The sequence below is a fragment of the Cucurbita moschata genome, unplaced genomic scaffold, assembly GCF_002738365.1.
Source record: "Cucurbita moschata cultivar Rifu unplaced genomic scaffold, Cmos_1.0 Cmo_Scf00017, whole genome shotgun sequence".
Classification (NCBI taxonomy): Eukaryota; Viridiplantae; Streptophyta; class Magnoliopsida; order Cucurbitales; family Cucurbitaceae; genus Cucurbita; species Cucurbita moschata.
The window spans coordinates 1,992,361-2,013,394 of record NW_019268533.1 but is presented as its reverse complement, the minus strand read 5'-3'; the positions used below and the strand labels follow the sequence as shown (position 1 = coordinate 2,013,394).

General features: G+C 35.5%; 2 protein-coding genes and 1 pseudogene across 5 annotated transcripts; 1 reads left to right on the top strand and 2 right to left on the bottom strand.

Annotated features, from left to right (window-relative positions):
* Positions 1-277: 277 nt before the first annotated feature.
* On the bottom strand, positions 278-2,386 carry LOC111455630 (annotated as a pseudogene).
* Positions 2,387-3,560: 1,174 nt separating this feature from the next.
* Positions 3,561-8,328, top strand: LOC111455624 (V-type proton ATPase subunit B 2-like). Of its 2 annotated transcripts, none has more exons than XM_023097361.1 (15): positions 3,561-3,670; positions 4,015-4,082; positions 4,226-4,281; positions 4,361-4,459; positions 4,725-4,784; positions 5,290-5,401; positions 5,508-5,716; positions 6,081-6,209; positions 6,289-6,426; positions 6,729-6,879; positions 6,974-7,056; positions 7,269-7,316; positions 7,405-7,458; positions 7,554-7,637; positions 7,718-8,328. In XM_023097361.1, the coding sequence occupies exons 2-15, from the start codon at positions 4,025-4,027 to the stop codon at positions 7,901-7,903; spliced, it is 1,467 nt and encodes a 488-aa protein (XP_022953129.1). In that variant the 5' UTR covers positions 3,561-3,670; positions 4,015-4,024; the 3' UTR covers positions 7,904-8,328. The 2 variants fall into 2 exon arrangements, with proteins under 2 accessions (XP_022953129.1, XP_022953130.1); XM_023097362.1 differs by lacking the exon at positions 3,561-3,670 and adding an exon at positions 3,721-3,925.
* Positions 8,329-9,287: 959 nt separating this feature from the next.
* LOC111455629 (dnaJ homolog subfamily C member 17) lies at positions 9,288-13,056 on the bottom strand. 3 transcript variants are annotated; one of them, XR_002712615.1, is made up of 5 exons: positions 12,663-13,056; positions 11,027-11,697; positions 10,724-10,906; positions 9,859-9,946; positions 9,288-9,421 (listed from the first exon to the last, which is right to left on the bottom strand). XR_002712615.1 is itself a non-coding variant. In XM_023097369.1 (4 exons), exons 2-4 carry the CDS (start codon positions 11,693-11,695, stop codon positions 9,923-9,925), a joined length of 876 nt encoding a protein of 291 aa, XP_022953137.1. In that variant the 5' UTR covers positions 11,696-11,697; positions 12,663-13,056; the 3' UTR covers positions 9,649-9,922. The 3 variants fall into 3 exon arrangements, 1 of the variants encoding a protein (XP_022953137.1); XR_002712614.1 differs by lacking the exon at positions 9,288-9,421 and adding an exon at positions 9,620-9,763; XM_023097369.1 differs by lacking the exon at positions 9,288-9,421 and having other exon boundaries at positions 9,649-9,946.
* Between the last annotated feature and the right edge of the window lie 7,978 nt (positions 13,057-21,034).

The following is a 21,034-nucleotide window of genomic DNA, read 5'->3' as shown; positions in this document are numbered from 1 at the left end:
CCCCCCCCCCTGTGAATACTAAGTAGGTTCCAGTAGAGAGAAAAAGTTGCAGGTCCATCCAACTGATTGTTCTAGATCCAAAGCTCTCAACTGAATCGTTTCATGTAAAAGAAGGGTGGTACGAATCAGACATTTATTAGTGGGTAATGTTAAACTCTATGTAACTCTTGCCTGTTGGTTCCACCCAGTTTGGTATATTTCATCAGGTCTATAAGTTCTATACTTATTGTCTTCAAACTTTTGCCCACTTCCACTTATTAGAGAAAATGCAACGAACTTTTGTAACTAGCCTCAATTCTAAGGACCCTATTAACGTTTTGCCTTGTAAAGGCATCATGATATCTTCCAGGGAAACCTATGATTGAATGGCTAGAAAGAACTCTAGTTCTTCCTATATAAAGATAATCTATCCTTTGTATAGTTCGAGTACACATCTCACAAATTGGGATTCAGATTCATGGAATGTATTCTTTACATAATTTGAATACAAATTATACAAATTTAGGTCTAGTTTGATTAAGCTTATAAACTCTACTTTTACTTATAAAATGGTTATAAATCAGACCATTTAAGTTTCTACTCCAGTGTAACATTGCAAAGTGCTAACTTAGAGGTAAGCATAGATTGCGATCTTTTAAACACGAATATACAACAACTATTTACTCAAATATAACTTAAAACAGGTAAAATTGGAAACACGTCTAGTGAGCTATGAACAGAGTTGATGAGCTATGAACAGAGTTGATGGCTGTTGATTAATGTTTCAGATTTTTCAAATAACACAGCGCTTAAACTTCCACAGAGAGATAACATGGACATCTACCAGAACACTTTCTAAACAGTAAATTGTTCATAACTATGTCAAGAATTTTTTTTAGCGGTGAATATGCAATGGTACACATCCTAAAAAATGCTAACGCATGGACATGTGAATGAATTTCCATTTTAATGAAGTTTTAGCTTTAAATTCAGTGCCTATCTCATCCCTAAACCATGTAAAGAGAGACCAAAAATTGAGAGAAGAGGATAAGTCACTTATCAAAGCAGCAGGAGACTGTAAGCTGAGAAACGGAGCGATGTCTACTTGCAATCAATTCTCAACTGCAGAACCGACTACTGCACCTGCAAGGAAGAACAGCAGAGCTAATTGCAAATATTCTCATATGAAAATTGCACGATCAGATCTGTATTTCTCAGCATACTTTTGTGCACAAGAAACGAAATCACTTCATTTATGTCAAAGTTCATGAATATATGTAATACAAATAGGATAAATAAATATCACATGTAGCATAAAAAATAAATTTTGATTCGAAAGGAAATAGACCCAGTATTCGCAAGCATCAAGTTTATTTCCCAAAACCTCAACAGTATTCGCAAGCAGAAAAACTGAACGATTTCTTCAATTGTTCTCCAAATTTGTGAAGATTTACTTATATCCAAATCTTGTAAGAACTAAAAAGCACAAAGAATTAGCACTAGCAGAACTCCTTACCAAGCTTCACGTTCCTTTTGGTCAAAAAAATACAAAGAAGCTACAAAGCTACATGCAAATAAATCTAATAATCCATGTACGGTATTTCGTTCAAAATCATAACTGCCTCCTCATGTAGTAGCAAGGATCTGAATGAAATGTTCGAATCTAATTGCCGCCGGAGTAGGAAACTCAAAAGATCGTTGCTAAAGTGATAATAGCCATTCTAAAGAGTGTTGGCAAAACAAAAGGAAAGCTTAACTCACTCAAAAAGTTCGCAAGCTCCATGCCGATCATATTAGTAACATAAAGAAACTCACACACGCACACACACACATACACACATACACAAAGATCACACGAATAATTACCAAATCAATCGGACTTCCCAATTCCGAATGCCAATACTCAAATCAAAGGGAACGCAATATTTAAATCCCTAAAATACCAAAATTCCCCAAACGAAGTAAAAAAATCGAACTCCTTCTACCTGCGCGACTGTTTCTTGGTCGTCCTTGCAAGCGGCCATAATCGACTTCCTAGCACGAAGAATATCACCGAACGAGGCCTCATCGGAGACTCCAAGAACATCGAGAGCATTTTCCACGGATATCTCGAACGGCGCAGAGTCATCGGCTCACGAACCAGCTTGCACCAGCATTCCCCTCATCGCAAATGTTCGAAAGATTTGTGAAATGCCAACGCCTTTCCATTGATTCAATTTTCCGATGAAGTTCGAACCGAGCCGGTGACCCGGTGATGTCGGAGAGGCTGCGCCGGCGGAAAGACGGTTGAGGCGGACGGAAAGAGCGGCCGTCATTGGTTCAAATTGAATCAACATGTTAAGACTCTTCTTTAGAGAAGTGCCTGCCCCATGGTTTACAGTATAAGCAGAACCTGCAAAATTGTGAGCTCTCTCTTAGACCATAGGTTAAAAAGTTAATTACAAAATTATTTGGGCTAAATTTTAATTTATCCCAAAATATAGGGATCAAACCTGCAATTTGACCATATATCTATTTTTCACCCAAAAAAAAATAAAATAAAAAAACTTTAATTTTATGCCATTTATTTAAAGTATGTTATTGTACATAAATAATACTAACTTATTCAGGACCTGAAGCCGATAAATAAATAGGATCCCTTCTTATAGATTTGTGGATAATGATTCTGATCTAGTTTATGGTCTGATAGAAACAAACCATACACGAGACAAAAGTTATCAAATTCAAAGCTAACGTGCTTGAAACATAATTAATTATTAGAGTTCTCGAGACAAAAAAATTTTAAATTCTATAATTTTAAACACAAATTTTCTAAAATTTTAAATTTAGGTCTAAAATATTGAGTGTATGGCAACAAAATTACTTAAAAATTATAGGTTTGAATAAACAAAAAAAATAAAAGTTTTTATTTATTTATTTATTATTTATTGTTTTTAAATTATAAAAAACAAAAAAAAAAAGGAAAAGATTCACGAATTACCCCTGGCCAACGTGCACCCATGCAAATCACGACGATGAGATAAAGATTTAACTAAAATACAGATAATGAAGTGGGTCCCACTTAGGGCATTTTTGTCAATTCACTTTCCAAAAGTAAAATGAAAAATTCCCCACATCTGTCAATCGTGGACCAATAGATTTCCGCCACGTAACATGGGCTAAGGTACGCAACAATCTCTCTTATTACTACCATTATTTTTTTGCAATTCCATAATTCAACTAAATTACCAAACCATTAAATTTTCGTAAACTAAAAAAATAATTAAATTTTATGATAAATTACAATAATATATTCCTATTATATTTTTAATACACAAATTACGATACTACCCTTCATCTTTTATAAACAACAAAAATTAAGATTCATATTTTAACTAATATTTACTGTAATTTTGAAACATTTTTAAGATTCATATTTTAATTAAAATTTACCGTAAATTTGAAACATTTATAAAACGTCGAAATTTTTTATTTTGTTTTAATTTTAAACTAAATATTTATTTTAATCCGTCTGCGAATTAAAAAAAAAAAAAAAAAAGGAAAATGGATATTCCGAGTAAAATTTAGTTTCTTCAATTATTAATAATAATATTTCCAGTCCGTCAGATCCCAGATTACATCTTCTCGCTGCTGTCCACATCTCTTCTCGCACTCGGTTCCTCTATCAGATCAGGAGAAGCGAAAAGCACAGGTTTGAATCTTCGTGTTCTCTTTCAGATCCATAATGAATCCAAAAACTTTCTTAATCGTTCTTTGATTGCCTCGGATTCTCGTTTTTGTTAGGAATATGTTTTTGATTTGCCTCTTCAGGCTATACTAGTTGATTACGCTTGTTTTATCCGAACTTGGATTCTTCTGTGGTTGCGAATTGTAGCCATTTGATTTCGAGGATAGTTTTGTGTTTTTGTTTTCCTGTTGTGATTGGCTTGTGTTGAGGAAGTTGAAGGTGATTGGATTAATTTGGTGATACATTCAATTGAGCTATTTTGTTAATTTGTTGTAATTGAGTTTTATTCTTTGTTCTTGGTGTGTTAGTGATTCAAGTATGGGTATGGAACAAAACAATCATGATGCAGAGGAGGGAACGCTGGAGATTGGCATGGGTAGGTTTTCAATAGCTTGTCCTTGCTATCATTTCTCAAATTTTTTCAGTTTTATTGTGATCAAATGGATATAAGCCTCAGAATCAAGCATCTGGAAACTTTTGTTCTGCGTAAATGATTTTCGATTGGTTTTCGTGCTGCAGAATATAGAACAGTCTCGGGAGTTGCTGGTCCTTTGGTTATTCTGGACAAAGTCAAGGTATGGATCCTTTCTCTCTGGTTCGTCTAGTATATTGTATAGAGATTCTAGGTACTGACTCTTTTTCTTAAATTCCCAGGGACCTAAGTTTCAGGAGATTGTTAATATTCGTCTCGGAGATGGATCAACCAGGCGTGGTCAAGTCCTGGAAGTTGATGGGGAGAAAGCTGTTGTTCAGGTTATCTTCGTTAGCGCTTTTCGGTTTTATTTCCAGTTTCACTATCAGACTGACTTCTTACGTAGGATCGAGGTTCAGGCATAATGTGCTCGCTCTTTAGTTGAGTGCTCGTGTCCAGATTATACACTGGTTTTGGTCAATTGATACCATTAATTTTTGCTAATCTTCTACTGAGATTGTACTGCCTCGCTTTCTTTTTTGTTGTTTATTCATGGAAAGCTTTTCATCTACTTATAATATTTGATTTGTTGCTTTCAATTTCCAGGTATTTGAAGGGACATCTGGAATTGATAACAAATATACAACTGTGCAATTTACTGGAGAGGTACGAACCCTATTATAAATAGAAGAAATGATTGAATTTATCTTGTCAAATGAATTTGTTCGAATCTCTCTGTTTTTTTTCGTGAACATTCAGTTGGAAAGATTTAGCAGCATTTTCACGATATCGTTATGATCAATTAATGGGACTCCTCTTGTAGAGGGATTCAATAGAAGGAAAAAGAATTGACAAGAGGCCTGTATAAAAAAAAAACAATACTAGGTTAATCACCGATGCCTATAAATGGATCGGTTCGACTGCATAAATTTTTTATGTTCAATGCTTTATCTTAAAAATTGTTTATTCCCTTTTAACCGAAATTTCCGGAGGGTACTTCAAACTAGCGTCTGGCACCATGATTACCTTTTTTTTTTTTGGAAATTCTGCTGCCAGCCACCAGGTCTTGGAAACTTGAAATTGATAAAGAGATTCATTGAGTTTCTCTATAGTTTAACCTTGTTCTACACTTAATTTTATTGCTCATTACTTCTGTTCATCTTTTTTGTAGGTTTTGAAAACTCCAGTCTCTTTGGACATGCTCGGTCGAATTTTTAATGGTTCTGGAAAACCCATTGATAATGGTCCTCCTATCTTGCCTGAGGCTTATTTGGACATTTCTGGTATGTTGCTGGAAATCTAGAGAAATCATTTTCCTTATTTTTCCATTTTAATAAGTTCACAGTTTACTATATTTTATTTTCCTGATGTGCTATTCTTCTTCCTTAGGGAGTTCTATAAACCCTAGTGAGAGAACTTATCCTGAAGAGATGATACAGACTGGGATTTCTACAATTGATGTCATGAATTCCATTGCTAGAGGACAAAAGATCCCTCTTTTCTCAGCTGCAGGTCTTCCTCACAATGAAATTGCTGCCCAGATATGCCGTCAGGCTGGCTTGGTAAAGCGGTTGGAGAAATCCAACGATCTTCTCGAGGTATAGCCTATAGTTGTATAATTTTGCAGGCATGTGTTTTTTTCTTTCTCAACGAGTTGGTTTGGAAAAATGAAATTGCATGGTAGATATATCCACTCTAAATTTTTTTGTTATTTAATATTCATAGAGGCCATACTTCCTTTTTAGTATATGTGTGAAATTATTTTGTAATAAGTCAAAAATATAATGAATTTGATCTTCAAGTTTAAGTTAAATTTGCAATTACATGCAAGTTACTGCAATGCTGAAATCTATGTGAACTGCGTAATTGATTTCTGGTTCTCAAGACAGTTCCTTGAGGTGTATTGATCTGATAATCGTGATGCTTGTTTTTTTTTAATTAACTCAAGTTTTTGATTTTCAGGGTGGTGAAGAGGACAACTTTGCCATTGTTTTTGCCGCTATGGGTGTTAACATGGAGACAGCTCAATTTTTCAAACGTGATTTTGAGGAAAATGGTTCTATGGAGAGAGTGACCCTATTTCTGAACCTGGTATTTCTTTTATACATAGATTGATGAAACTTTGTTGCGACTATTTATTCTTAAATATGGAGGCCATGGTATTTTACAGGCTAATGACCCTACTATCGAGCGTATTATCACTCCTCGTATTGCTCTTACCACCGCTGAATATTTGGCTTATGAATGCGGGAAGCATGTTCTCGTCATATTGACAGACATGAGTTCTTATGCGGATGCCCTTCGAGAGGTAATCCAATGATGTATTTATTCATAGTTTCAGTTTCTAAATATGTTACTTGAATGCAAAAGTAAATGCAGAATGTCCTAGATGATAACTAATCTTTTGGGATTTCATTTTAATTGGAATTTGGCTGACCTATGACCAAATCTTGTAGTTCTATAGTTTTTAACCCTTAAAATAATTGCTTTTAGTTGATGACGACTTTGTTAAATTAACTGATATTTAAGTTCGCAAGATGTTCCTTGCCAAAGAGGGGAAATAGAAGAAAAGAGTTCAAAAAACACATAAATCAATTGACTTCTTTGCAGGTGTCTGCAGCACGAGAGGAAGTGCCTGGAAGGCGTGGATATCCTGGTTATATGTATACTGATCTTGCTACAATCTATGAGCGAGCTGGACGTATTGAAGGACGTAAAGGATCCATTACTCAAATTCCAATCCTCACTATGCCAAACGATGGTAATGCCTCAAGCTATGTTTATTGTCTTGTTAAATGAACGTTTTTGTTCTTTAGCATTTTAATCGATTCTTTTGGGGTTTTGGGTGTGATCAGATATTACACATCCGACTCCCGATCTTACTGGCTATATTACCGAGGGACAGATCTACATCGATAGGCAGCTCTACAACAGACAGGTTAGTTTATGAAGCTTAGGATTTATATATATAACTAGTTCACTAATAGCAAAATAAAAAAAATCAACCATGAGACTAACTTGCTAAGGCTTGTTAGCTAAAATGTATCAATTTTTTATGAACTCGGAATTAATAGTCGACGATAATTGCTACTCTTCGAGTATTCTTCCTATTGACTCTGGATCTGATTATTATGTTCTTGGCTTGGCCAGATATACCCACCAATCAATGTCCTTCCTTCATTGTCTCGTCTTATGAAGGTAACTTTTCTTCCACAATGCTTGATGATAGTTTTAGAAGCATTGAAAAATTCATGATGTACTCTAAATCTATCCTCTGTTACTGCAGAGTGCCATTGGTGAGGGAATGACCCGTAGGGATCATGCTGATGTATCCAACCAGGTTAGCTTTCTTTGTTATAGTTTTACCGATCCATCTTCGAGCCAGTAATAAATGCCACGTGACTTAAATATCTATGCGCCCTCGAATGCACGCAGCTCTATGCAAATTATGCAATTGGGAAGGATGTTCAGGCAATGAAAGCCGTGGTTGGAGAAGAAGCACTCTCTTCTGAGGATCTGGTATTTTATCTTTCTTTCATTTTTTTTTTATGAGCATTGTTATGGGATAACAGCAAAGTAACACTGCTTTCTGAAAACAGCTCTATTTGGAGTTTTTGGACAAATTTGAGAGGAAGTTTGTCTCTCAAGGAGCTTACGATACTCGAAATATTTTCCAATCGCTTGATCTGGCATGGACACTGCTTCGTATTTTCCCTCGCGAACTTCTGCACCGTATACCTGCAAAGACTCTTGATCTGTTTTACAGCCGAGAATCTGCAAATTAATGAACCAAAGCTCGTAAGAGACCGCCCGCGTAGATAGATCGTAATGAGCTTTGAGGAATGTTATTTTCAGTTTCTCCCTCTTCCCTTACCTTCTCTCCATATTGCATAAATTCAGAGTGAACAATAAAAAAGTTGTGTACCATCTCATTCTCACAGTTCAGCCCTCTTTCCAAGCAAAAGTCAGAATGGGAACAACATTCTTTTAGCAAGGACATCGAGCTCTTCTCCAATGTCGTCTGTATTATGTTTAATTATTTTGTTGGATTGTGGCATCACTTCTGCTTTGGGGCATGCTCAACAACTTTTCGGGCATCTAAGTTCTATAAAAAGGCCCTTTCCAATTCCTCTTCTTGTCTATTTGTCTATTTATAGAAGTTGATATTATATATTGTATTCCGAACAGTTTTGTGAACGAACTTCTGAAGAATTCGATTTCTTGTTATTATAAATTTCTCCGTTCTCGTTTTAAAGCATGTTTAATAACTATTGGCTTGGAGTTCTACTTCAAAGTTAGAGGTTGAAGATTCAAATCTTTATATCACAAATTTGTCTAACAAATTTATGAGTTTTTAATTTTGCATCTTAAAAGCTTTTTAACTTAAAAAAAAACATGTAGATCCAGCATGAAAGTTCCATGACAGGGAAGAACGACGTACCACTTTGATCTCTGGTTTGATGGTTGTGCGTGATAAAAATATGTTACATTTCATTTTGTTTCCCATCCCAATCTTTCGCAACACTTCAAGTTTACTTCTTTGGTTAGGTCTCAACTTCTTCGCTATGATCTTCACAATAGTTCATATAGAAGCTATACCCGTTTCATTCTTATTTGTTGTTGCAATGTTCTAACTTTCAATTGTCTTAATAACATATAAGCCCTATAAGCCCCTTTTAGCTTCCTAGCATTGCCATAAAATACCACATTCTTGGTGGGTTTGGTCATGGTAAATTACATTACTTCATCTTCTAGTCTTCACAGTTCAAGAACTTTTTGCCCGTAGTCATAACAATTCAAACTTAAAACTATAATAATCATAGAATGGCAAGTAAAAAAGACTAACAAAATCCTATGCCAATCGCAGCAGAATGGCCAGTTTGCTGATAAATTTAAGTTGCTAGCTTGAAACCAGCAACAAATCACAAACCAAAGTCATTATTCTAGTAATACCTGCCACTGAAGAACTGAGAGTAGGCTCTCTTTGCAAGCCATAATATGAAATTGGACCCAACTATACTGCTACTTATGACACCAGCTCTTCATGTTGAGTACCGTACCATAGTTTTGAACCTCCACGTCTTGTATGTGCTCAAGTACAAGATCATGATAAAGCTATAACTTACCAGATTGAGAACAATAACGATTCGTATCGTCACAGGCCTGCAATGAATCACTGAATACTGACATAGTGCTTGCTTTTTGGCATTCCCAAAAACAACAAATTTGAAACACAATAATTGTAGCTATCAGCTCAGAAATGGCATGAAATAAATAGATAAAACAACCAAGTGAACTATGCCCTATACATAGAAAGAACGAAAAATAAATACAACTTAAGAGTGTTGGAGATGTTCAACTACACAACAGATGAGAAACTATAGCCTGTGGCTACTAGCTTTACTTCTAAAAGAATTTGAACCCAACTTTTGACTCATGTGCATCATTTGGCCAAATAAATGACATACAACAATATAGCACGAACAAACGAATCTCATGTGTTAGTTATTTTTCATCAAGATTCATTAAATTGCTATAATGAACAAAAGTCAGGTATTAATTAGAAAATTTTACTTGGTATCGTACTCATCTGGACCACGATTCTCACATAACCATAATTGAAAGTATCTCTCAATTGTCTGCAGCTAAAACAGTATACAGATAGGAAAAATAATTCCTTAAGTAGAGATATGGCAATAATGCAAACTGAAAAGGTGGCAGCAAGAACGTGTTCTTTCACCTCAACATTCATGCAGAGGGTGATCTCGACTCAATATGGTACAATTGATCTTGGTAGTGCCAACTTATTGTTTTTGCTTCTCACCAGCCTGTTTAAGTTAACAGAAGAAATTATCAGAAGAGTAGGAAATGATAGAGGTAATAAACTACGATAAAAGTAGAATACTTTTACGCTCTATGAAAATGGAAGTATACTTAAAAAGTCAAAAGCTTATGGATAGACTTAATGGGAGGGTTAATACGAGTTACAAAATCCTAAACTAGTTATTGATACAGTGCTCTCCAACCAACTAAGGTACCCTTGTTGTCAACACATTGAGAATGTTGAACGACTCTTTTTGGTGTGTCCTTCATTTATCCTTAGTGAAAGGTATTCTAGGTGATTTTAACGTATAATGTGTAACAGCCAAAGGCCACCGCTAGCAGATATTGTCCACTTTGGCCCGTTACGTATCACCGTCAGGCTCACGATTTTAAAACGTATCTGCTAGGGAGATGTTTCCACACCCTTATAAAGAGTGCTTTGTTCCCCTATCCAACTGACGTAGGATCTCACATAATGTCTTTAATAGTCAATATGGTTTCCTTCCTGGCTCTTATTTCCAAAGGAAAGCTATTGCTCTTGTGGTTCAATGCTATCAGGGCTACGTTTGGTTTGTTTGGTTATCGCAACGTATTCTGTGGTATTATTAACGTATGATGTATTTGATAGACAGTATGGTTTCCTTCGTGGCTATTATTTCCAAAGAAAAGCTATTTGTTTATCTCCAATTCCAATAATCATGACCCTTAGTCTCATTAATAGCAAGGAAATAATAGTTAAAAGGGTTAGAGAGATAGATAGAGAGAGAGAGAGAGAGAGAGACCTTTTGGAGTTTCTTTAAAATGGAATCTTCAAATGCTTGGTAACCAGCTCCTACTAAATTATTCAAACGATTATGCTCTGGTGATTTCTCAGCAGCGGGCATCTCTACTGAAGAAACTGGTTGAAGGGGCAAAACTAGTAAAGGGTTAGATAGATCACCAAGCACAGATCTAGTAGAGGCAACCTGCAAGACAAATACAACCCAAGTATAATTACTATAATAGTTTAAGTCGTAGTTTTAGAAAAAGTAAGCTAAAAACAGAGAAAGCAGATGAAGGGAAAATAAGTTTATGGCAAAACTCACTGCAGCATCTTTACTCGACATTACGATCACCGCTGAACCTTTCTTCTTCTTGTTATGCCTAATAACAACATCTTCAACCTCACCAAACTTCGAAAACATCTCTCTTAATTTCTCTGCAGTATAATCCTCGCCAATCTTCTCCCATGAAACCTTAAGCATCCTCTCTTTGTCCATTGTAGATCCAGGATCAACATCGCTATTCTTTCCAACTCCCCCAGTCTCCTTCTTTGGTGGAAATGTTGTCGGTGCTCCTTTCTTTGCGTGCATAGCTCGGATTCTAGCAATCTCTTCCTTTAGCTTTTTGGCAATTTTTTCTTCTTCTGCTAGTTCTTTTGCAGCAGGGTCGGGAGCAAATGCAGATCGCTCTCTTGCTTCAAGGTCCGTCATCATTTTCTGACGCTTAGAATCACGCTCTGATTGTCGGCGATGCTGCTCGCGTTTGACTCTTAGAAGATCATCGAATAATTTCCTTGCCTTCTCATCCTTTAGAATCTCGTAGGATGACTTCAGAATTTGGAAATTAGCATGGGCATTTGGATCATCTGGCCTCTTGTCAGGGTGCAATTCCAAAGCCTTTGCTCTGTATGCTTTAGATATCTCTTTCTCAGAGAGCTTGGAACCTTCCTCACCCGAAGGCAACCCAAGAACAGCATAATGATCGACATCCATGTCTACAAGAATTCAAGAACAACCAACAAATTTCAGACAAACCATAACCATAAACACCCACATACACATCACAATTAGCAAGACTCAGAAAAGAAAAACTTCAAAATGTGTAAACGAACTTGCAACAAATCTTAATAAGAAAGATCTAAAGTAGAAATAAACACATAAAAAAGAAAAAAGATTCACCCATATTCCAATCGAAAATAAGCAATTTACACCAAATTACCTCAACTACAATGTAAGATACTACCACATCCACCAAGACTGGATCGACATATCAGACAAATCGAACGGTTATGTGCCTACTGCTCGTAGTCAAAGAATTTCATCATTTGATAAACAGGAAACATACCGCGCATGATTCAGAGGTATAATTCCAAACCAAGATTGCAACCAAAAGCGTTATATATCATCCAGCCGTCTCAAAGACAAATATTTGTGAACCTTCCATTCAAAGTTCCTAAATAAATTTGTTCTAATATCCCATCCATGCATTAAAAAAAAAAAAAAAAAAACAGAAAACGTTTGATGCAACTGCAGAGTAAGTATCGAAGCAAGAACCGAACGAATCTTGCCCAAAATCTAAGAAGCACAGAAACCCTAGATTGTTCAAACTAGCCACACCATTCCCTCAGTTCCAGAATTCGCACCAAATCAAAACCCAATAAAAATATAAATTATTGAAAATCAGTAGAACACCGAAAGCATGTATGCTCGAAGTACCAATATGCATTAAAAAATCAGGGATGCGAGGGAAACAAAGTTCCAATCTACGAACACAAGCTTCAATCAAACAGGAATCAGAAAACTTCCAAGATGTCATCCTAAACGAGTAACCTTTCCAACAATTTCTTTCTTAGTTCCGGAATTAGGTCAACTGTAACACTCGATGAATAGAGATACAGATAGCAATCAAAATAAGCAAAACAAAGAAGACTAGAGAATTTCATTAAGGAAGTAATTGTACCCGACAATTTCTGATTTCTCCAAGTATCTAATTCAACTACTTCTTCAGATGATGCTTCTAGCTTCGAATTAAAGAAAGCTCGTCGTTAATTACTCTTTTGCTCCGGGGAGCTGAGAAGGACGAAAGTGAAAGATAACAGTGAGGAGGACGAAGCAGATTTCAGAAGAGAGAATTCTTTCAATACTTCACTTGGTCTGCGACCGGCGGCGAATCGGCTGGGCTCTACTGTATTGGGGAGAGGGAAATTGCCAAGAATAGGATGAAAATTTTAAAGAAGCAAAAATTCGTTCTTCTTCAAAACCCTAATTTTCTGAAAATCTCATCTGCACTCCACGACTGCGCGCGACATGCAATTGCGCGCGCCTAGGCGATCGCAAAAGGCACAACGATTATTTTAACTCAATTAATAAGTCATAAAAATTATAATTTATAGATAATTTAGATAAATAGTCGAAAATCAATTTAAAACCGTCGCAAACAAATTAATTGCATTGAAAACATGTAGACAGATAAATTATATATGTTTGGTTGGAAGAAGTTTGATGACTATTTAAATATTTTGAAGCGATTCATACCTAATATGATAGAATAATATATTTTTTTTTTCTTCTCCAATTTAGAATATAATTATAAATGGACAAAATAATAATAATAATTTATAATGCTCTCAAAAATCAAAATCAATATTATATAATTTAAAATTTTAATTATGGAAAGTATAAAGTATCTTTTTTTTCTCCGCCACTTATTTCGTTTGAGGGTAAAAATAACTTTACTTGATCAATATCAGCTTAAACGCTTTCTATTAAACTTCTCGAAACCGACACATGTAGATAGGTAGATAATACTTAAGGGTACGAGAAAACTCTCTCTAAGGAACTTGGCAGGATAACCCGTTTTTTTTATTTTCTTTTTTCTAGATTTTTGTCTTATAAATTTATTCATTTCATGAAGTTTTCTCTCTCTCGGTTCTTCTCTCTTTTGACTTTTTCTTTGTTAAAGACGTTAACATGCATGACTTTTAAGTTTTCTCTATGTGGAACCTTTATTTTTTCAAATAATTATCGCATTATATTTTTGTCTTTCATTTTAATGAAAAAATTAATAAAATAATTTATTTTAAAATAAATTCAAATGTTAGCGTTATTTTACAACTTACCATTTATGTTCCATCTACCATTAATTTATACGTTACCGTCACGTCAAAGTTGATGAAAGAATCATTTTTAAGCAAATTTAAAAGGAAGGAATAAAAGCGTAATTTTTAAAAAATTAAAGAACATTATTAAAATATTTTGAATAACAATATGATTTTTCATGATCATATCAATATATTAATATTCATCCTATTTATAAATTATTATTATATATAAGCTATAAATAATACATAGAAATCTACATATTATTTAAAAATTCAAATCCAAATTAAGATAATTAAAAGCTTTAATTACATCAAACAACATATAGTTTCTCCTTATATTAGCTACACACAATACATTAAATTAAAACATTTATTTCATAAAGAAATAAAGGTAAAAAAATAATTTAAAAAGAGTAAATCAAATCCATTTCCACGGAAGAAATAGATCGATAAAAAAAATAAAAGGGAAAAATAATTTACACGTGGATAAATTAAAACAGAAAAAAAAAAAACTGAAATTAGTTACGGTTCTACGACGTCGTTTCATCTTCGATTTCAGGAATGCTCTGCAGCGCCGGACTCCAAGTCGCGGCGGCTAGTTTCGCTCGGAGAAATTGCTTTCGTCTCATAATAGCCAGCCTGTGTTCGACGGAGACCGACGCCGGAGCAACTCCTCCTCCGCCGCCGCCGCCGGCCAAGGCTTCGAGAACTTGAGCTAAATCTGTCTTCTTCACCACCATCTTTATCCGTACGACTCCGTCTTCTTCGTTCTGAGAAACGAAACCAGTTCCTTCTCTGCTTACTTTGGCAATGGCTTCCAGTAGATTACTGGCTTTCGCATTTTTCCGGCCTCGAGCTCTGAAAAGTCGCCGGAAAGCTCCGTTCGGCGACGCGGTCTGCTTCCCGTCGATCATATTGTTAGGGTTTCGGTTGAAATTGGATCGAATCGGAATCGGAATCGGCGACGTTTAAATAGAGGGAGGGAAACTAAGATTTAGCGAATATTTAAATTACAAGAACGCGGCTCGAAAGCTGGATTTTTATTTTTATTTTTTCAAAACTGAAAATTCCTGATTCTAGAAAACGAGAATAAATAATTACTTGAGTTATATAATTGATTGGATATTTTTAATAGAAGTTTATGTTGACATATTTAATAAAAATTATTTTTAAAAATCTATTTCTGAGGTTTAATCCATTTTATTAACAATTTTTCAAAAAAATATATTTTAGTTCTAAAGTTTTAAAAACAACCATTCAAGTCATGGTTATTATTATTTTTAAGTAATTAAAGTAATTAAAAAATTTCATTGAGTAATGTTTAAATTAAAGATGTTTAGGGAGCGGAGATAGGAAATGTTTCATCATCTTGATTCCCACGGCCTATTTCTATGAGATCCTATCGATTGGAGTAGGGAACAAAATATTATTTTATAGGCGCGTTTTAAAACTGTAAAGCTGACGACAATATGTATCGGGTCAAGGCGGACAATATCTGCTAGCAGTGAACTTGAGCTGTTACAAATGGTATGAAAGTCAAACATCGAGCGGTATGCTAACGAGGACGCTGGGCCCTAAAGGGGGTGGATTGTGAGGTCCCACATCGTTTGGAGAGGGAACGAGTGTGAGCAAGGACGTTGGGTATCGAAGGGGGTGGATTGTAAGGTCCCACATCGTTTGGAGAGGGAACGAGTGCGAGCAAGGACGTTAGGTCCCGAAGGAGGGTGGATGGTGTGCTAGCGAGTACGCTAGACCCAAAATGGAGGTGGATTGTGAGATCTCATATCGGTACAAGAGGGGAACGAGTGCCAACGAGGACACTGGGCCCCGAAGAGGGATGGATTGTGAGATCTCACATCAGTTGGAGAGGAAAATGAAACATTGTTTATAAGGGTGTGGAAATCTCTCCCTAGTCGATACGTTTTAAAATTTGAAGCTGACAACAATACGTAACGGGCCAAAACAGACAATATTTACCAGCAATGGACTTGAGCTGTTACAAAAGTGGTGGGTTTAGGCCATTACAGATTCAATATTCTCATAGGTCAAATACTTAAATTGTCTATCTGAAATTTTAATCCATTTAAATAATAATAATAAATAATCGTTATTAAAAAAAATATAAAGCCGACCTTCCACATGCAAATCCTATTTATACGGACAAAGGAATAATAATAATAATAATGTATGAAGGGAGGGGCATATTTGTGTAACATATTTTAATGAGGCCCAAGCGATCGGTCTATTAGGGAATTGAATGTTGTTTTTTTAAATATAAAAACTATATAGTATAAATGTGTTTGGTAATGTTGGTAGTGGAAACGAATTGGGGTGGCATTCTTTTCGGGAGATTAAATTTGATCTTCAATTAAATATCGTATTTGACCAAAATTTATAAGGTTGGTATGAAATAATTTAGACCGTCAAAGGATTGGCTAGCTGTTCAATGTCCTTGTTTATATTTATTGAAAAAATACGGCATACTTAAATCATATCATTTAATTGACTTACGTGATTCAATCATTGTAATCTTTTGATAACTCATCATTAAGTCATATTTATTTATATTATATATTCCGGTTCGAATCAACATAAATTTTAATATTTTAAATAAAATTTATATATAATATATCAATTTTAAAAATTTATTAGACAATTATAAATATTAAAAATTCATACCGTTATTAAAAGTTTTAAAATTTTTCAAAGATATATTAGAGTTTAAAATTTATTAGACATTTTTAGAAATTTAATAGATATATTTTTTAAATTTTTTAAATTTTGGAACCTATAATTTTTTTTAATTTTGGAACCTATAACTTATTTATTTATTTATTTTTTATTATTATTATTTTCATTTTTTTCTTCCATTACTACTATAAAAAAGAGGTTAATAGTTAAATTCAAATTTAAGTATAAAAATTTATATTATCACAAAAAAATAAAAAATTTATACTATAAATTAAAATTTAAATGCTACAATTTATTTTATTACCAAATATATATATATATATATATATCATAATAGTTTGAAGAGTAGTATTTATTATATTTTGTTATTAAATACTATATATTTTAATAATAAGTATTGTTATATTGCTTATTTAAATTTAAATTTCTATAATAAATGGGAAAAAGCTATTATTTAATATTGAATTTTCTTTTTAAAAAGTAGTCATCTTATTTGCTTTTTTTAAACACAAAAGGAAAAAAAAATTAAAAAAAAAAAGAAAAAGAAAAGGAAAAACGGAGGGAAAAAAGAAAAAGAAAAAAATAAAGCTTGTTTGAATTTCCACCCTCGTTAAGCTAAAATTATTTTATTTTTTTCTTATATATATATAAATAACAATATATATATATATATATATATATAAATTATTTTATATATATATATATATATATAAATTATTTTATACATATGTGAATGTTTGCTGAATCACCACACCTCAATGGGGGTGAGAGTTCTCTTATTTATAATTATTTTCAGAATACAGAAATATGGTAAATTACAAATATTATGGAAATAGTAATAAAAGGAAAGAATAATAAATGAATGCAATATATTTGCCTTTAATAAGAGGGCAAATATGGTAACCCGTAATGTAAGGCAAATATCTAGATATTTGCCTTATAGTGACGGTCAACTATCCTTAACACCCCCCCGCAAGCTGAGCGTCGGATTTGAACGAACGTAAAGCTTGGATCTGAAAAATTCAAAGAGAGGTCGAGAAATACTCTTTGTGAAGATGTCAGCAACTTGGAGATGAGAGGGTACATATTGTGTGCGAAGTTTGCCAGCGATAACAAGTTCTCGAAGGAAATGATAATCTAGTTCAACATGTTTGGCCCGCTTGTGAGAAACGGGATTAGAGCTCAAAAAAATAGCACTTTTGTTGTCACATAAGAGTAAGGGCTGCTTTGAAATAGGGACCTTGAGGTCATGCAAAAGATGCGTAACCCAAAGAAGTTCAGCAGCGGTTGTGGCAAGAGCACGATACTCAGATTCACAGCTGGAGCGTGAGACAGTAGGTTGCTTTTTGGCACTCCAAGAAACCAGATTGTTACCAAGATAAATAGAATAGCCGGATGTAGAACGACGAGTATCGGGACAACCAGCCCAGTCAGCATCCGAATAAGCGACTAGCGTACTAGGAACATTGGATGGACGAAAGGTAAGACCAAAGTGGAGTGTTCCTTTGACATAGCGAAGAATACGTTTGACAGCAAGAAAGTGATCTGCAGTAGGGGCATGCAAGAATTGACTGACAGAATTGACAGCATAGGCAATATCTGGACGCGTAATAGTCAAGTACTGAAGGGCGCCAACAAGAGATCTGTAGAGAGTAGGATCAGAGAAAGGAGAACCATCAGCAGTCAAGTGTTGAGAAACAACCATAGGAGTGTGAACTGGTTTGCTATCGAGCAACTGAGCATGAGTAAGAATATCTCGAGCATATTTTAACTGACTAATAAAGAGACCATCAGGAGTGGGTGAAGCTTCAAGACCAAGAAAGTAACTGAGAGAACCCAAATCTTTGGTAGCAAACTCAGAATGAAGCTTGCGAGTAAAGCTGTCAATAAGAGATGAGTTGTTGCCGGTAACAATAATGTCATCAACATAAAGAAGCAAATAGATAATGTTAGATTGCTGATGAAAGACAAAAAGGGACGTGTCAGCGCGACTGCAAGAAAACCCAAGTGTGAGAAGAAATGAGCTAAAACGCTGAAACCAAGCACGAGGAGCTTGCTTTAAACCATAGAGGGCTTTCTTTAATAGACAAACATGAGTGGGAAATCGAGGATCAATATACCCAGGAGGTTGTTCCATATGAACACGTTCAATAAGAGTTCCATTGAGAAAAGCATTCTTGACATCAAGTTGTCGAAGAGGCCATTTATTTGTGACTGCAATAGAAAGCACAACACGGACAGTGGTAGCTTTGACAACCGGACTGAAAGTGTCAGTGTAGTCAAGACCAGGAACCTGAGTATAACCTTTGGCAACAAGACGAGCCTTGAAACGCTCGACAGATCCATCAGGCAAATATTTAATACGAAACACCCATTTAGAGCCCACGATGTTGGTGTTAGCAGGGCGAGGAACCAAAGTCCAAGTATCATTTTGTTGTAATGCTTGAATTTCTTCATCCATGGCAGCCACCCAAGCAGGATTCTTAGCCGCAGATTTGAATCCTTTTGGCTCAGTGGATGCAAGAAGAGCAGAAAGAAGTCCAGATGAGCCCAAAATACCAAGATTTGCTGGATGACGAGTCTTGAATATACCAGCTTTGGCTCGTGTGATCATAGGATGAGTGCCCAAAGAAGAGAAATCAACAGGAGGTTCAATAGAGGTCGAATTAGAAGTCGAAGGTGGCAAAGTGGAACCTGCAAGAGAAGTATCAACCTGCACAGACTCATCTACAAGGTCAGAACAAATATCACACGGGGATGAACTGGATCGAGGAGTTTGCGGTGATGAAGTGGTAGGGGGGGATGAATCAATATGATGAAAATGTGGTTCTAAGAAATTTGAAATAGGAATAGAGGAAAGAGGTTGGGTCTGGGAGCTAGGGATAGCAGGAAAGTGGGTTTCATCAAATTGAGCATGACAGGTGATATATAGCTTAGTGGTGGCCGGATCAAGACAGCGAAACCCTTTATGAGCAGGACTATAACCCAAAAAAATACAAGGAATGCTGCGGGGAGAAAGCTTGTTAGGCATATAATCACGCAAATAAGGATAAACACGACAACCAAAGGGATGAAAATTGTCATAATGTGGAGTGTAGCCATAAAGGAGTTCAAAGGGTGACTTACCTCCAAGAAGTGGAGTAGGCAACCGGTTGATAATATAAGCTGCAGTGCTGAAGGCGTCAACCCAAAAACGAGAAGAAAGATGAGAGTGAAAGAGAAGGGCCAAGCCAGTCTCAGTCACATGACGATGTTTTCTCTCAGCACGACCATTTTGAGCAGGTGTATATGGACAAGAGAGTTGATGGTGGATGCCAGAATTACGTAAATGAGTTTTGAAACAAGTATTAGTAAATTCGGTACCACCATCACTTTGAAATACCTTGATACGAGAAGAATATTGATTTTCCACAAATTTTTGAAATTGAAGAAAAATATCAAAAAAATCAGATTTAAATTTTAAAGGGTAAAACCAAGTGAATCGAGAATAATCATCAATAAAAATAACATAATAAAGGAAACCCGAATTTGATTTGACGGGAGAAGGACCCCAAAGATCACAATGAATAAGATCTAACACATGAGACGACCTACGTTCATTGCGGGAATAAGGCAATCGATGACTTTTTGCAAGCTGACAGGTATTACATAATGATGGAGAAGGCAATAAAGACGTAAGAGAAAGATGACCTTTTCTATTTAAAAAAGAAATAACAGAATGATTCACATGACCTAGACGAGCATGCCATAAATCATATGAAGCACGTAAAGATTTGTTTCTAAGGGCTGAAATAAAAGCAGAGTTGCCGCGCTCCAGCACATATAGCCCTCCATCTCTTTTACCGGTTGCCACCACCCTTCCTGTTTGACGATTCTGGATAGTAATAAGATTATTAGTAAATGTAACGGAGAGAGGAAAATCAGACGTTAATTTACTTATGGAAAGAAGATTTTTAGTGAGGTGAGGGACAACCAAGACATCTAACAAGTGAATATTTGGAACAGGTGAAAGAGTACCGGTGTGGGTAATGGGTAGGGAAGCACCGTTTCCTACAATCACAGAGTCCTTACCCGTGTAATTTTTAGACTGATCCAAAATAGATGGGTCGGCAGTCATATGGGCCGAAGCTCCAGTGTCCAGAAACCAATCAGCAGTATCGGGTCCAGCAATAGAACATGACGTGTTAAAGGCTTCAGCAAGGTGAGCATGAGAAGAATCAGGTCGAACATACCGTTGGTTGCAGCGGTCAGCATAATGGCCCTCTTTGCGGCATATTTGGCAGTGAGGTGGTCGACGACCTTGACTTGAGTGGGTTCGTCCTCGATTAGAAGAGTTATTTTTGTGAGAATAAGAACGACCTCGCTGGTTGGTAAAGGAAGCAGGGTGGCTTCCATGGGTGCGACCACGATTAGTGACTGTGAATGCTGTAGGAGTGGAGTTAGAGGACTCAAGGGAGAGCTGAAACAACTCAAAACTTTCAGCTTTAGAGACTAAATCTGCAAAACAGGGGATAGAGGTAAGAGCCATCTGAGCAGTAGA